Source organism: Pteropus medius, unplaced genomic scaffold (genome assembly GCF_902729225.1).
Source record: "Pteropus medius unplaced genomic scaffold, Ma_sr-lr_union100, whole genome shotgun sequence".
Taxonomy (NCBI): Eukaryota; Metazoa; Chordata; class Mammalia; order Chiroptera; family Pteropodidae; genus Pteropus; species Pteropus medius.
In genome coordinates this window covers 1,468,723-1,484,086 of record NW_024349141.1, presented here as the reverse complement: position 1 = coordinate 1,484,086, position 15,364 = coordinate 1,468,723, and the positions used below count along the sequence as shown (strand labels likewise).

At 35.5% G+C, this 15,364-nt stretch overlaps 1 protein-coding gene across 20 annotated transcripts; it reads left to right on the top strand.

Annotated features, from left to right (window-relative positions):
• Positions 1 to 611: 611 nt before the first annotated feature.
• On the top strand, positions 612 to 13,682 carry CEP15 (centrosomal protein 15). Of its 20 annotated transcripts, none has more exons than XM_039880540.1 (7): positions 636 to 713; positions 1,001 to 1,138; positions 1,358 to 1,462; positions 2,101 to 2,181; positions 3,594 to 3,717; positions 11,304 to 11,400; positions 13,279 to 13,682. In XM_039880540.1, exons 4-7 carry the CDS (start codon positions 2,129 to 2,131, stop codon positions 13,362 to 13,364), a joined length of 360 nt encoding a protein of 119 aa, XP_039736474.1. In that variant the 5' UTR covers positions 636 to 713; positions 1,001 to 1,138; positions 1,358 to 1,462; positions 2,101 to 2,128; the 3' UTR covers positions 13,365 to 13,682. The 20 variants fall into 20 exon arrangements, with proteins under 20 accessions (XP_039736468.1, XP_039736467.1, XP_039736469.1 ...); XM_039880538.1 differs by having other exon boundaries at positions 2,098 to 2,181; XM_039880537.1 differs by having other exon boundaries at positions 1,358 to 1,532; positions 2,098 to 2,181.
• Positions 13,683 to 15,364: the final 1,682 nt, after the last annotated feature.

The window sequence follows — 15,364 nt, the reverse complement described above, 5'->3', positions numbered from 1 at the left end:
ACAGCAGCAGTAAAGGATGATTCCCAAGTGTGTGTCCTGAGGGCTATGAGAAATTTAATAAAAGTTCTGCTGGTTTCAAGCTATGACCTAAATAAATGACCAAGCTTGTTTCCTCTTCTGTCAAATAATATCTCACCGGGCATTGTGGGGATTCGATGAATAAGATAATCCACGTAAATACAGTGAATGATACACAAACTCAAGATGTGAACAATCAACATCACTGCCCTTATGAGGATGCGAACAAGCCAACAGGCACTTCGCTCCTCTGTTCAGTATGGGATGCTCAGGGTGAAGCTATTCTAAGTAAAGTGCTTTAACTGACTGTAACGTCCACTCAAACACTTTGGACTATTTTGAAACGTTTTTCCTAATGTCCACAGTCCACCGTGACATTCTAGCTTCTAAGAAATCAGCTTCACTTTCTGAAGCCTTTGAACATATTCAGGTCCCATAAAAGGCCTTGAAATTGAGCTTCCGCCAAACGGAGTTTCCCCAGGGTTCGGTATGGATACCTCAGAGGACCCCCGCCTCAGAACAGCGCCACCTCACTAACCTGGCGCTCCAGAGGCCCGCCTTTTATAATGCCGTGATGATGTCAGCTCGGCTGTGCATGCGCAAAGACAGTGGCGTGGCCACGCCCAGGCCTGCGCGGAGACCCAGCCTCTGCACAGACGCTGGCGCCTTTCCGGAAGAGGTCAGAGTGGGGATCGGTGAGTGAAGTCCCACAGCATCACCACGCGGGTGGGTGCTCTGACTGTCTGAGGCGGCGCAGGTACCTGCAGGGCCGGTGAGGAGAATGTTATTTAAGAGGCAAAAACTGCGGCGATGAGGAAAGTTCGTGAGTCCTTTGGGTGTAAGCAGGAGTTGGGGCGGTCGGAGGGCTGATGACTCTGAGACGGTGCGGATCTTCGGTTCGAAAGGCAGAATTTGTGGGGTTTGTCTCAAGTCCTGATGGCAGGCGTAATAGAAAAGAAGTTACCATGGACTAACTTTCCAGGATTTCCTTAACACTACATTGGAAACTGAGAGGAAGGCAGCGAGGATTGGCCTCCAGTGATTTCAGCAGAAAATATCTGTAACCCGACCGTTGCTGGGGCGAGTGATTGCTGTCCTCGGTGCTGAAGACAAGATCCCTGTACCTTGAGGAGGAAATCTGATGAGGGCAGGGTGGTGTTTCCCATTCTTTGGCTGGGCTCAGCGCCCTACACTCAATACGTATGTGCTGAAGGAAGAGCTCAGTCTTTTCATCAGCGCTGGACACTCAGGCGATTAGTATTTAATTTCATAACATTTAGGAAAGCTGATACTTCATTCCACGAAGGAATTTCATTTGTCTTTTTCTTCCTTACGGCAGGGACTTTCAATTTTTGCACCCAACCAGATGATTTGCCTTCAAGTCCGAGCCTTCAGTGCACTTCGCTGGACCTCTATCTGTACTGGGTCAGCCTCTTCAGCCGAGGTGAACTTGTGCATGTGCCATGAAAATGGGCTTTCCTAAATTTCCCAAATGACAGTCCTAACCAGCCAGGGTAAGGTGAAAGAACCAATTGTATTTTCCCCCACAATTACACACAAAAAATACTTTCACATTTGGAAAAGAAATGATGGGACTGAGCAGTCTTCCAAGAAAGGAAAGACCATGAATTTCCAATTGGTTTTCATACTTTTTTGCCTTTTTGTCTGTGTGTGTGTGTGTGCACACACATGCACGAGGGATGGTGTTCCTGCGTTGAATTTTACAAGGTGGTTTTTTTTTTTCTTTTTGTTGACTCAAGAAAATGTTTACTAGTCTTAGTGCCAGCTGCTTGCTTGTTTTGAATTCTGTTCAAGGTTAAAGTGTGGGGAAAAAAAGAGGGGAAATCTGAAATATGTCGAGTTTACCTGATTCATGATAGTCTTGGATGCATCTGGAATAAGAACTATGCATTGTATATAAAAATGTTTTTAAATGCATTTTTTCATTTTATACATTATTATATCTCAAGTTTTATTTTCCCCTTCTGAGAGAACAAGTGGTTGAGGTATTAAAATGATCAAAAGTTGGAAAACTGAGGATATGTGGTATAAGTAACTTTAAATGTTTTTATTATTTAGCAGAAAGCTTATACGGCAGCTTTAAGTAAAGATGAGTTCTTTCTTTACTCAAGAAATTCGCCTTTCTAAAAGACATGAAGAAATGTAAGTTTTTTAAAAAGCTAATCTAAATGCGTAACTTGTACTGGCATTATTAGTAAAACATTGTGTGCACAGAAAGTCTTAAAAATCTGAAAGTGTGTCATTTTAATTTCCTGACTTGAGAGATTTTAGTATAAGGGAATGTCATTGTATCTTAAGAATAACAAAGATTAAACGGTATACTTATGTTCTATATCTTTTTACTTTTCATTACTAATATCTAGATAAATTCACCCATCATCTCACCCTTCCTAGGCTACACATTGATATTTAATGGACATCTCTAAGCTTCTTACCCAGAGCCAGCTTTATGAATATGTGATCTGGGCAGCCATAGGCCCTGCACTTGGTTTAATACTCTAATATTGCAGTCTTAAAGTTAGTTTTAACAAGGGACCCCATATTTTCATTTTGTACTAGGCCCTGCAAATTATATAGTCAGTCTTGCACTTATATTTAGTATTACCTCTCCTCAACCTCTGTCTGTGGGCTCTCATGTTTTCTTTTTCTCTAATTAATTACCAGGCCCTCTTCCTTGGCCTTCTAAGATATTTTCTTTACAAAAGTGACTGTTCAAATACCAATTTTTTAGTTCTATCCTCAAAAGTAGCCTTATGAAACACAGTGTTTCTTGAGAATCTCCACAACTATTTGGGAAATGGTTAGGCTATTATATATACCACTTACATATTTTCTATCATTGTACATATTTACTTATTAATCATTTAAAAGGACCAAAAACTTGTAAAGTGAACACTTGACCAGTGAAAAACTTTTAAAGTATATTAAAGATAACAAAGTAGTTTGATAATTTACTTACAACTTTTTACATCTTTCTTCAATTACTGTTTTACCTTGCTGTAAGTATGTGTACATATACACAGCCTCTCATGTATGGAACCATCATCTTTCTTTCAGAAAAAGAAAAAAATATTTTTGTTGCTTCTTCAGACATATGGAAGTTTAGCACAATTCTAAATGTGTAACATGAGATTCAGGGGTATTGAAGTGTTAAGCAGAAGGTTTTGTATAGCAAGTTATATCAGTGTATGTGTGTGCGGAGGTATATATAAGTATGTGTACAAAGGGATATGTATTACAGTTTACATTTTCACCAAAAATTAAAACACATTTTCAACACTAAAGTAATTTAAAAGACCAGAGAGGCTAAAAAAGGCAGAAGCATATATGTACAGTATATATGTTAATGAAAATAAAATTAAAATAATTTTACCCAGCTATAAGACTTATGAACAACCTGTTTTACAATGACTTATTAATTGACATAGTCATTGGCTTTCAAAATAGGCTGAACTAGAAGTGAAGTACAATTAAGAAATGAATGTTTTATATTGGTCAAACAATAAAATGTTTCTTTTAAAGAAAACTATATAATAATCTTCATTTTTTTCTAGAGTATCACAAAGATTAATGTTACTTCAACAAATGGAGAGTAAATGTGGAGATCAAAACAAGGAAAAAGCATCTCAGATTCAAGCAGCTGAGACTGCCTTTAAAAGGAACCTTAGCCTCTTAAAGGTACGTTTCCATGACTTGAGTATAGAGATTTTCCCTACCTTCGCAAAAAGGTTTTAAGTGAATTTTGATTTATGTGTCTTTGTTATGAATAATAAATAGAATTAATGAAGCACCATCTATTTTTAGACCCATGTTAGTTGGATAATTAGCATATGGAGTCTCATTTTTTAAAATGAAAATAATTGAAGACAGCTTAAGCTAAATGTTTTCAATCAACCAGAAAATCAACGACTACAGAAGGAATTTTAAGGTCATCTTTTGTGCAAGAAGTAATAAATACAAGATGTAGCTTTCCACCTTTTAACTTCTATTTGTAGGGAGATCCTAAAATACCATAAAGTACATATCATGAATTTAGATCCAACTAAAGTACCTGTCGAATTTAGAGCTAACTCAAAACTAACATCATAAAAACAAGAACCATTTGATTTTGTCTACTGGGGCCACAGTCAACACATAGAATTCATATCTAAGAAAACAGATTTCTAAGATCTCTTGACGGTAATTCAGGGGTGGTCAAAGTGTGTGACTGTGTAGGGCTTTACCATTTGGCCAATGTGCCCACTTGGAGTAAAATCGTATGTGTAACATATTTCGCTGCTTGCTATACTTTGCTTCCAGAACTGTATGGCTTCATCCATAATTAAAACCCTAAAAGTTTGCTTCCAGTCAAGCTTCCAAGAGATCCTATGACTAAAACATTTGGTAGTAAGGCTATATTATTTAAGTTATAAAGCAGTGTTTTCAGTTTTTTATTGTTAAATATTTTCATCGATAGGCATGATATAGTTATCTTCTGTCCTCGCTAGAGGATAAAGGAAGAGGAAAATTCAGTTATCTTCTCAGCTTCTGGCAGTTTGATCCACAGTAATTTAAGTCACAGCCATAGTGCTACCAAAGCATTCTATATTGCCATATGTCTTACTTGCCCAATGGTGTTTGCAATATTTATTTTTAAATGGAAACATATAGGATAATCTGAAATTTGCTGTGAAAAGTCAGAAAAACTAAATTAGAAGGCTTGAAGGCTTGTTTGCCATTTACCTGCAGCAAGTACAGGGAATATTTGGTTTTCAAGCAGCTTCCTTTCAATGAGCAAGCATTTGATGAATACCCAGAGGGTTGTTACTATTGAGCTAGTTCTGGTTAGGAAGTGGGGACAACAAAACAAGTATAAATCAGAGTTCTTTACATCAAATAGCTAACAGGCTTAGTTGATGATGTAAGATTGTCTCACACAAAACATGAGACTATACGATCAAACATAAAGTTATGTGGAATACTTAGCACTCGTAGGAGTACATGTAAAAAATCTTTGAGAGCTAGAATATTCTAGGAAGTCTCAGAGAGGAAGCTAAACTGGAGCTGTGTTTGCATAGGCAGAAGGCAAGGCATTCCATTGGATTCTTAGAGAAGAGCCAACAGCATAAGAATGAGTGGTCTTATTAATGTTCATGGGACCATGAGCTAACTAGCTTGGAAAATCATGGGGAACGAGGTTGGATATGTATCGTGAGACCAAATGAATAAGTTGAGACTTGAAATATAGAGATAATATAGTATTGAAAATGTTTGAGCAACAGAAAAATGGAATCATATAAGAAACATATGAGTGGGTATTTAAGAAGGATTCATTCGCTGTTTATATGCAAAGCGATTTAAAGAATGGAGACATTGCATTTAATAGTAGCTATGAAATTGTTGTCATATCTAGAAGGAAGATAATGAACCTAGTTTCATAGTCACGAGAAATCAGCGTCATATGGTATTTTTCCCCTGATTATCAAAGTAATATAGTCTCACTAAAAAAACTTGAAAGAGCAAAGATGGAATAACTTTTATATCATCCTGCCCATCTAGAAATTAATACATTTTTGTAAATTTCCTTATAGTCTTTTAATAAACATTTATTGAGCACCTATTACATTCCAGATACAGTGCTTGCTGTTACAGATGCAGTCTCTTCCCTGCCTTTTGGGCAAACTTTGAATAATTGTATATGCAATTTTTTATCTTGCTTTCCCTATTTTTTAGAAAATTTTCAATTAGAGTTGTTACATTCAAATTATTTTATATTAGTTTCAGCTGTACAGCATAATGGTTAGACATTTATATAATTTACAAAGTGATCCCCCCAATTAGCCTAGTACTCAGGCACCATACATAGTTATTACAATATCATTGAGTACATTCCCTATGCTGTACTTCATGTCCCCATGCCATATTTTTTTTTTTAACTTGGGAAATAATTTTAATGGCTCTGCCATAGAAGTTATTGTGAAGGTAAAATAAATAGGACATGTTTACAGAATTTTGAGTTGGGAGAGACTTTAAAGACTAGATTGTCATCTAAAGATTTTCAATATTTTTAGCATAAAACTTTTCACAAAGATGTAAAATAGATATAAGTGGACCTGCTTTGACCCAAAGCCCCACTCATTCAGCCCCTCCTGGCTCGCCCTGCTGTGGCTCTAAGGAAATGGGAAAACCACTGTTCTGCTCTAATCCCTTAATTTAGAGATGTGGAAATTATAATAACTACTCCTAATACCTCTTGTCAAGAACACGTTAAGCTACATCAGGATATGTACTTAAGTACAAGACATGCTTCAAAAATGTTTCCATTAAACTTGGAAGCATTCCTATAAAGATAGTAACAAACTAAGGATGACATCTATCACCATCCATTATTTGGCCTTATTTAGATGTTCTGACCAATAAAATACACACTAAAAGGGAATGAATTTTAACTTTTGGAAAGGAAGACACAACACTACCATTTTTAAATGGTATAAAAAAGTCAAAATTGTTTTAAAAGCTAGAATATTAAGAGTTGAGTAAAATTAATGGATAAAAGGTAAACATAAAAATCAATAGCAATCCTATACATACAGCTGGAAATATGAGAGATCACTTCACAATAGCAATAAAATTATAAAATACTTGAGAATGCTCTTAACAAGATATATGCATGATTGGTAGTAAAGACAATTATTACACTTCAGTGGGAGATTTAAGAGAAAACTTAAGCAGAGACACATGCGTTAGTCCTGTCCAGAGAGACTATTATTTTTCTAAAGTCAGTAACACAGTTATTTTTAGGTTTAATAGAGTCCCAACAAAATGTACATCAAACCCAGTAAAATTTCTATAAATGCATTTGGAATAATAAATTAGCAAGAATATCAAAGAATATCAATGTTTTTAAAAGAATAGCAATAAGGAAGAGACTAATTCCATCAAAAATTCAAACATATTAGTAAAAGAATCAATATGAATATAAGTAAAGAGAACTCACAGCGAGAGTTTAGTCAGTATATATCATAACAGATAGTGGACTTTGAAAACAGGCTGAGTGATTTTTCCCTGTTAGTATTAAGAAAATGAAATTTATCTGCCTTTTAAAAACATAATTGGTATGGATCTGTAAGAGAGAGGATTTTGTTTCTATAAATATTTCCATAACATAAGCTGTCATCTCTCTCACCTTTCTCTCCGTGAAATTTAGTTTTACACGAATAGGCAATTTTGGGGTAACGCATGTCATCTCATGAGGAAGACGGACAAACACTTCAGGGTAAAAACGAGTGGGAGGAGTGCTAGAGCACATTAGCGATGCACTGAGTGCTTCCATTGAGGCATGTCCTGGAAGGCTTCATGGGACAGTTAGAGCCTTCGACAAACTGCCAGCCAGGATGACCAGTGACTTACAAGTCCACATCTTCCTCTTTCTCCCTCACAACTCTCATTTTCTCCATTTCAATGGAAAATACGTTTAATGAATGATTAAGTGTTCCTTTAGTGTCTTATTTTTTCAATCCTAGAAATTACCCCTCCAGCAGATTAAAAGATTAAACCCAGCCCAGCCATAGCTAGGTTCACTATATTTACAGGGAGATATATATTGCTGGGTTGGAAGGAAGGGGGTGTGTGTGGGAGGGGAAAAGAAAGAGACCTTAGTACATGAGTTTTGGGGCTCATATTTTACATTTCTCAATCATGAGTCAACTCATTTATACAGGCTGCTGAATCCTGCTATGGAGTAACATTTACACCATTGTCCACACTGAAAATTGTGTTTTTTTAATTGTTATGAAAAATTTCATGCCTATGTATAAGAGAGAATAGAAGAATGTACTTCTACATGCTTATCACCCAGATTCAATAATGATCAAAACACATCCAGAGTTGTTTCATCTATATACCCTTCTCCTCCAACCCCAGCTCTTCAGATTTTGAAGCCAATCTTTAGACCTCGTATTATGTCAATCTATTTCCATTTTTATTCCTTTGATGCTCAAATTGTCCTGTTTTTACCAATTGGGAACCTCTTCAAGTTAGCCCCTGAATGCCTTTGACATGATCTTAAGTCTTTATAGTTTCCTTTTTTTCTGGTATGATGGAATCTTCCAGGTTCATTGTGTGCATTTGCTCCCTAGACATGGAATTTACCATTGCTTCAAGGAATCCTGGATCCTTTTGGCTGGAAATACATTTAGAGCTCTCAGTCTGGGCACTAGGGGTGTCTATTACAACTTTTCTTTAAAGATAAACTATATCAAGAGCTCATATCAATCATTCCAGTTCTATTACAAGATTTTAAGACTTTTAACTTAAAATCGCCAGTCTCCGACCTCTAATTTCCATTTCTCAAACCAAAAATCTCAGTTCCCAAAGAATTTTCCAATACCATCATAACTACATATTTACTTTATACTGTGACACAAACAGTGCCACCCACAATATGATAACTGAGAATGGTTTTCAGTAAGACACTTTGCACAATTCTTTTTGTCTTAGGGTGTATCCCACTAGGGATGCTCAGTCAAAATACTATGTTCTAAGACCGCTTCTTAGATATACTTCTCTGTGTGCTTATGCCACCAACTAGATAGTTAAATTTGTCTCATTTTGTTTTCAGCTTTTAGGGATTGCTATTTCATTTGTTCTATAACTATAAAGTTTTAAATGGGCTAGTGGCAAATCTACAAAACAACAAGGTATAGTCAGGTAAGGCTAGCCTCTCTTTCCTTTTTCCTTTTCTCCTCCCACCCTCTTGGGTACCTTTTTTTAAAAAAAAGTTTTTGGTTTATACTCAGGACTCTTTGACACCTTAGTCATTTCTTCATTTAATGAATATTTAAGTGCCTAGTACATACCCTGCATTTTGTTAGAACCTTGGATGCTTAAAGGTTGTATAAGACATAGTCTTTTCCTTCTGACAACGTATAGTCAAAGAAAATTTTCAGTCAGGCTAAGGAATTCATACTTCATCTTCTGTGTAGTGGCTATCAATTTTTTTTTTCAATCTAGGTAAGAACATATTTAAAGTAGTTTTTAGCAAAACTAATCGATTCCATGTTAGGTATGGACTGAAGTAGAATGAGAGAGATATAGTCTAGGCATAAGTCCAAGTAAGTATTCGGTAAGTATTTGTTAAATGAATGAGTGTAATAATAAGGCCTTAGCATTGGGAGTGACATGGGAAGGCTAGAGGAGACATCCTGAAGCTTTGACTTTTTAAATGGCAGGAAATAAGAAGAGCTGAAGATAAAGGATATAGCATAGGTGTCTGGGTGAGAAGAATCCCCACTGCTAAACATTCAGTACATTTTTAGGAAGATGATGAGTTTAATTTTATTAGGTTGAGAAATAGGGCTAGAAGGAAAAGTTATCCATCCTTCTACATGAATAGTTGAAGCTAAAGAAGAGACAATTTTGGAGGGAGAAAAAATAAGATGAAGACAGATGTCACAAATCTTAAGAAAGCCCACACTTAGGATGGAGGAGAAAAAAAGGAGCCAGCTGAGGAGAAAAAGAAGTAGGAGTCAGAGAGGTAAGCAAAACATCTAAGAAAGTGAAATCTCACTTCAGGAAGGAGTTCTCTGGAGGGTGATAATCTCTTGTGGAAATGCTACAGAGAAGACAGTCAAATTACTAATCATAGGCTTGCTTTATCAGGCCATGTGTACCTCTCATATCTGTTCTTTCATTTGTAAATTGGATCTTCTATAAGAGATATTCAGTATCCTTATTTTCTGGTATTTAAGAAAAATGTTTTTAATTTTGCCTATAGATGCTAGTGACACCTAGATCTACCATTAACAATAACTTTATAACTGTTCTTAGAATAATGGTATAATTGGGGCTTTGATTTTATTCTATTTGTTTTATAAAAGTAAAAAATATTTTTTTCCAGGACCTTGTAAAAATCTCAGTGTAATCACAGAAGAGTTAGTCTTCTTTATCTGTTGTAGCATTGGGATCAAAACTCTTCAGCATGTGTCTTAAACTTCTCCTATGGGATAGACATGTTAATAGATGGGATTTTTATCCTTAAATTGATGTTTTTCCCCCTTCAAATCACCTTCCTCTAGACAGCAGGTGCATTAATGGTTGTGCAACTTTGGGGAGTCCCTTTAGGGAATTTCCTGTTTTTCCCTTTTACATTTCACACCCATTCCTTGCTCCCGCCGCTACCATCTGCTATCTCTTTTCTCCTGTTCAGCACTGGCTTCTTCACACCCCACTCCCACGCCCTTTTCCATCTCTCTCCGTCTGTCCAACAGCCCTGTACTTAGATTGCTCTAGTGCTTATACATGGATCAGAGGACGTTCTCTTTTCTATCAACTCACTAAGCTCAAAGGAGAGACAAAATTTACACAGCCTTCAACCAAGTCCTCTGTGAACCTGACGAACATAAGCAAGCACAAGGCAACATAAGCGCTGATTTGAGGAGCATTTATTAAACAGGACTGAAATGTTTTGGGAACAACTTGGACAGTCCTACATATCTGGGCGTGTACTTCATGCATGTATCAAGGAGAAGTCTATACCAGGGTATGAATTACGCTTTATTACCCTTGTGTTTCTGAGACCGTAAGAGAAAGCACCCACATCTACAAGTTAAGCTTCAAATTAAAGCACAGTGCTTGAATACCACCAGCAGAATGATATACTACCTACCTATTGAGATTACTTTAGAAGTCTAGCACTAAAAATCTAAATAGTATAGTGAAAAGGTTCTTGTTGCAAAGTACTGAAGTACCTTATTGACCTTTTATGTGTATATGGGGTATTTGCATAAGTATAAAATTTTAAAGTGGAATACTGAACAAGTGAAATGTGTGTCATTAATACATCATTTGCATGATTGGATGGACTAGATGTCTTCACTCTGAAGGTTAGCAGTGTGAGTCTGGGTATCTGACTTTTTAGTATCTGAATATTTGACTGTTTTATCCATCTGACTGTTTTTAATTATTTTAGAGCTAAGTTAGTACTTTCAACAGTTCTTTTTGCAAGAATTATTGGCATTTACTATTTAAAATGAAAAGGCAGAACTTAGAAGTACCACCGCTCCCCCCTTTTATTTTAAAATAAGAAACCTTGAATTTTCTATTCGAAACTGGTTAATTAAGCAATGATCAGTTCTTCTACCTCAGTGCCCCTCCATCAGTTCAAACTGTGTATCCAGAGAAGAGCTGGGGCGTGAGATTTGGGATATAGATATTGCTATTACAGGTACCATTTGTGTGTGCTGTGTAAATACATTTTCTTTTTAAAATGCTTACGTCTGTTACAGGATATAGAAGCAGCAGAAAAGTCTCTACAAACCCGAATTCAACCACTTCCACTGCCCGAGGTGGTTTCTCTTGAGGTGAGAATCTTAAGGAACAGAGGTAAAAGAAGAGAACCCTATTCTGTTAGTAGTGCCTTGTAAATTATCTAGTGGTTATGTGTATTTCCTATATTTATGTATTCAATAAAGTAAACAAGACGTGTCTCATCTTTATATGTCTGCAGTGCCATGCTTTGTACATAGTAGGTAATTGGTAAGTATCTTAATTTTAAAAAAATTTTTATAAAGTGAAAATTTTATAAAGATTCTGTGTCTTTTCACCTAGTTACTTAGAAATAACTCTCCTGTTAAACAATAACAGACAGTATGCCCTAAATCTTAAGATGACAGCATGCCTAACCAAAGTGCTTTTCCTGTTGGCTAATGTTAGAAGTAGTTCAGTCCCTTTACCAAAAATTCAACCAACACTATTGAAATACATGTTATGCAGTACAGTGTGGCTTTTGTCTGTTTTATTTTGCTCAGTTCAAGAACAGATTGGGAAGTTGGTTGGCAAAAATAAACCATATTTGGCATATGAATGTATTTTTGATGAAAGGGAACTTATTACATATAGAATAGTTTGATTTTATATTTTAATGACCTTTTTCAAACAGTTTTCTTGCTGCCTAACCAGGAATGTGAATAGACTCAAAATTAAAAGCTGAGAATTTGCCCCACGATTTTCTGTGTCATCTAGAGTAATAAGAAAAGCCAGTGATCAAGGACAGAAGAAACTCTGGTACAAAGTTGTGCCTTGGGCATGTCTTTTTCTTTGTTGAATTCTCCAATACCTTACTCTGGCCTGTACAGGGCCCACACAATAGGGGTTAATCCAGCCATGAATGGTGGAGAAACTCCCAACCACAAGCCTCGGTTGGTATTTTTCTTAGCTAGTCTTGCACAGCAGGATGACCTTTATTTTAAGTATGTCAGGCTGTTTCTCAGACCACATGCATAGATGTATATATATATGTAGAATCCCTCACCATTTTCAACTTTCTTTTTAATAGTCAGAGTGAATAATTATGTGTTTTTAATGCTGTCTCTTTGGCTGAATTTCCCAAAATGAGATTGATAGTGATGATCTAATATAAAATGCCCTGCTATGACACAGAGCTTTTGGCAGTTTACTTTTCTTTGGAATCCTTCAGGTAGTCACCCAAGAAACTATTAAAGCCTGTAGATGTGATATGGTGATGTTGTATGAGCTTCTACAACTAATAGACTACTACAGTCAGGCCAATAATATAGCATCTCAACTTTCAAGTTATTTGAATTAAAAATGGTTAGATAATCTTGATATTATTTTCTCATACAAAAAAAACTTGGGAAGAATTTAAAATTTTTTCTTATCAAGTGCTCTTCTAAAAGCTATATTGAATGCATTTTTTTTTATGTTTTCTCCATACAATTTGCCTGAAGGGCTCAATTTGCCTGAAACCCATACTATAACATACTAGTTACATTTCAATTCCTGATTATATTTCAGGTCAAATATTTTTATGTTAATTTTAAAGCAGTCGTTCATGTTTAATCATTTTATTGTAACAGTTTTAGTATGGGTAATCATTTGGTATGGGATCTGGAAAATTAAACAAAAACATTTAATGACCGTGCAGCCATGAATAATACCGGTAATAATCACAAGGTTGGCCACAAGAGGGCGTATAAAATCACAATAAAATTCTAAAACCTGTAATTCTGCCAGGCTCTAGTTTTACTGAGAAATTTGAAAATTAACACTAGTGAGTAGCCAGATTTTTTTCTAAAATTAACATAAAATATTCTGTAGAGGAAGTGCATTCTACATATATGTGTGTGCGTGTGTGTGTACACGCACATACACACTTAAGTGAATAAACATTTAGACTATTATGAAGAGCCAAGTTCAATTGCTTGATATGCTTTTTTACTTTTGGATTTTTTTTTTTTCCAGACTCTTTACTGGGCATCAGTAGAAGAATGTATTCCCAAATGGGAACAATTTCTTTTAGGAAGAGCACCATATCCTATTGGTGTTGAAAATCAAAATGAAGCATAAAATACTACTCGGAATGAAACACAGCAATAATTTCTTCACATACTCTTTCAAAAACCTGTTTAGTAAAGCTGAGTGTTAAAGTATCTGCAGGTAATTGCAGGAATTTTAGGAATCGAATATATTCATATTGTCCCACTACCTCTTCAATGACAATAAAGATATGAGAATCTAACTGGCAAGTCTCAGGTTATCACTTAGAAACTTACTACTATATCAAGGTCATGAATTTGCTTTAAAAATGAAGTGTTAAAAACTAATATTGAAAGGCGGACTGATTATTAAATAAATTGCTAAATGAGTGTTGTGTGTTCTTTAAAAAAACATTTAGTCATTCTCATCTAAATAGTAAATACCACTAGGTAGTTCTGATTTTACATTTTCTAGAATCTTTACTTTTTGATTATTATGGGGACAAGTCATAGGATCCAAGTGGTTATTTTCTCACTATTATAGTTTCTTTTAATAAATGAAAAGACAGTGACACTTAATTGCTTTAGTATAATATTTATGAGAAAATAGATTCATAAGATTTTGTCCCTCGTAGATAATCAAACTTCTAAAAGTTCTGCAGGAAAAAAACTGAACTATAAAGCGTTTTATAAGTAGCCAGTTTCAGCAGGGCTCAGACTTGGTTCTGAAAAAGGATACCTAGTAGATCTGGAATGGTTATTGGATTTTGACTGGGTTATTTAAGGATTACCAAGCCTGTGTGTGCAAATAACCCCTCTCATCTCTTTATCTTTAAAGTTGCCTTTCCCTCTGCCTTCTATTTTCATTATTTCTGAAACAACTGTTAGTCAGAAAGCTTTGGGTCACAACCTTAACCAGCTTTGAGATTCTTCAGTCTACAGTTGCTCGAGTACATGAAAAAAATTATAATTTTTCTAACTATAGAGGCAGCTCCTGCTAGTAAAGGGAGTCTGTACCATGTTACAATAAAAGATTTATATTTCAAACTGGTTTGTGCCTTTAAAAGAAGACAATAGGATGAGCAATAAAACAAGCTATACTGAAACATCCATTGTGCTGATAAATTCCTTTAAACTACCATCTTGGAAATATCCTGTTGAGTTGGTGTTGGTATGGGTAACAATAACGTTGTTTTCATAATATGTGCTGGCAGATTAGCACAGTTCTCTACAGTGTTAACAGTTGTAATTAAGGAATAAACAGCACAGAGTGTCAGTCCGATGACAATTTCATCTATAGTGTCACAATACAAAATGTCACAAAATATTAGAACTGTTACATAACCATAAAGAGTATCAGCTTAAAAGCTGAAAGCCTTTAAAAGAGGAAGACAGAGAAAGAAAGAAAAAAGAAAACTGGCAGAGACCCGAAAAAATTTTATACCTTCTCAAGAATGTTCTGTCACAAAAATAAATTGATAATTTTTTCCCTCTTACATTACAGTTTGGTTTCTAGCCATCCAGTTGATTTAGCAAGAGAATGCAGGGCTTTTTAGCAGCTTTGAATTGGTAAACAGATTTAGATGTAGTAGAAAGGAACATGAGGAAGTTTTTTTTTTTTAACATCCAATCTTTCCCAGCATATGCACATAAGAAGGTGAATGAAGCAATGTGAAACTTATTTCTCTTTAGTCAAGTGAAAAAAAAAGGCTAAACATTTGTTGAGATGGTAAAATATTGTGTCAAGCAAGTAGGCACATTCCAAAATTAAACAGTGGTTGATACGTTAACGTCCTCAAATATTTGAGCGTACACTTCCTTTGAGTTCTGTAAATTAAATCACCAGTAGGTTAGATTAAAATATAAAATGAATAGCAATTTAACCATCTCAAAGAAGGTTCACAGTTTTTCTCCCGTAAACTAACTTGCTAAATAGTTTTTAAAGATAGCGTAAGTTTAATATACCCTGGGTTATGATTTAAGGCAGAAAGAAAGGTATTTCTAAGTTTCAGCTATACCATTTCTCCTATTTCTAGTTAATACCTCAAAAACTCCCAGAGATGACTATTTCT

Bases quoted from the DNA above. Each gene is read 5' to 3' on its own strand.
- CEP15 (XM_039880534.1), top strand. From the start codon at position 2,129: ATGAGTTCTTTCTTTACTCAAGAAATTCGCCTTTCTAAAAGACATGAA. The intron at 3,718-11,303 runs GTACGTTTCCAT...CGTCTGTTACAG, and splicing joins GGAACCTTAGCCTCTTAAAG to GATATAGAAGCAGCAGAAAA. The intron at 11,401-13,278 runs GTAAAAGAAGAG...TTTTTTTTCCAG, and splicing joins GAGAATCTTAAGGAACAGAG to ACTCTTTACTGGGCATCAGT.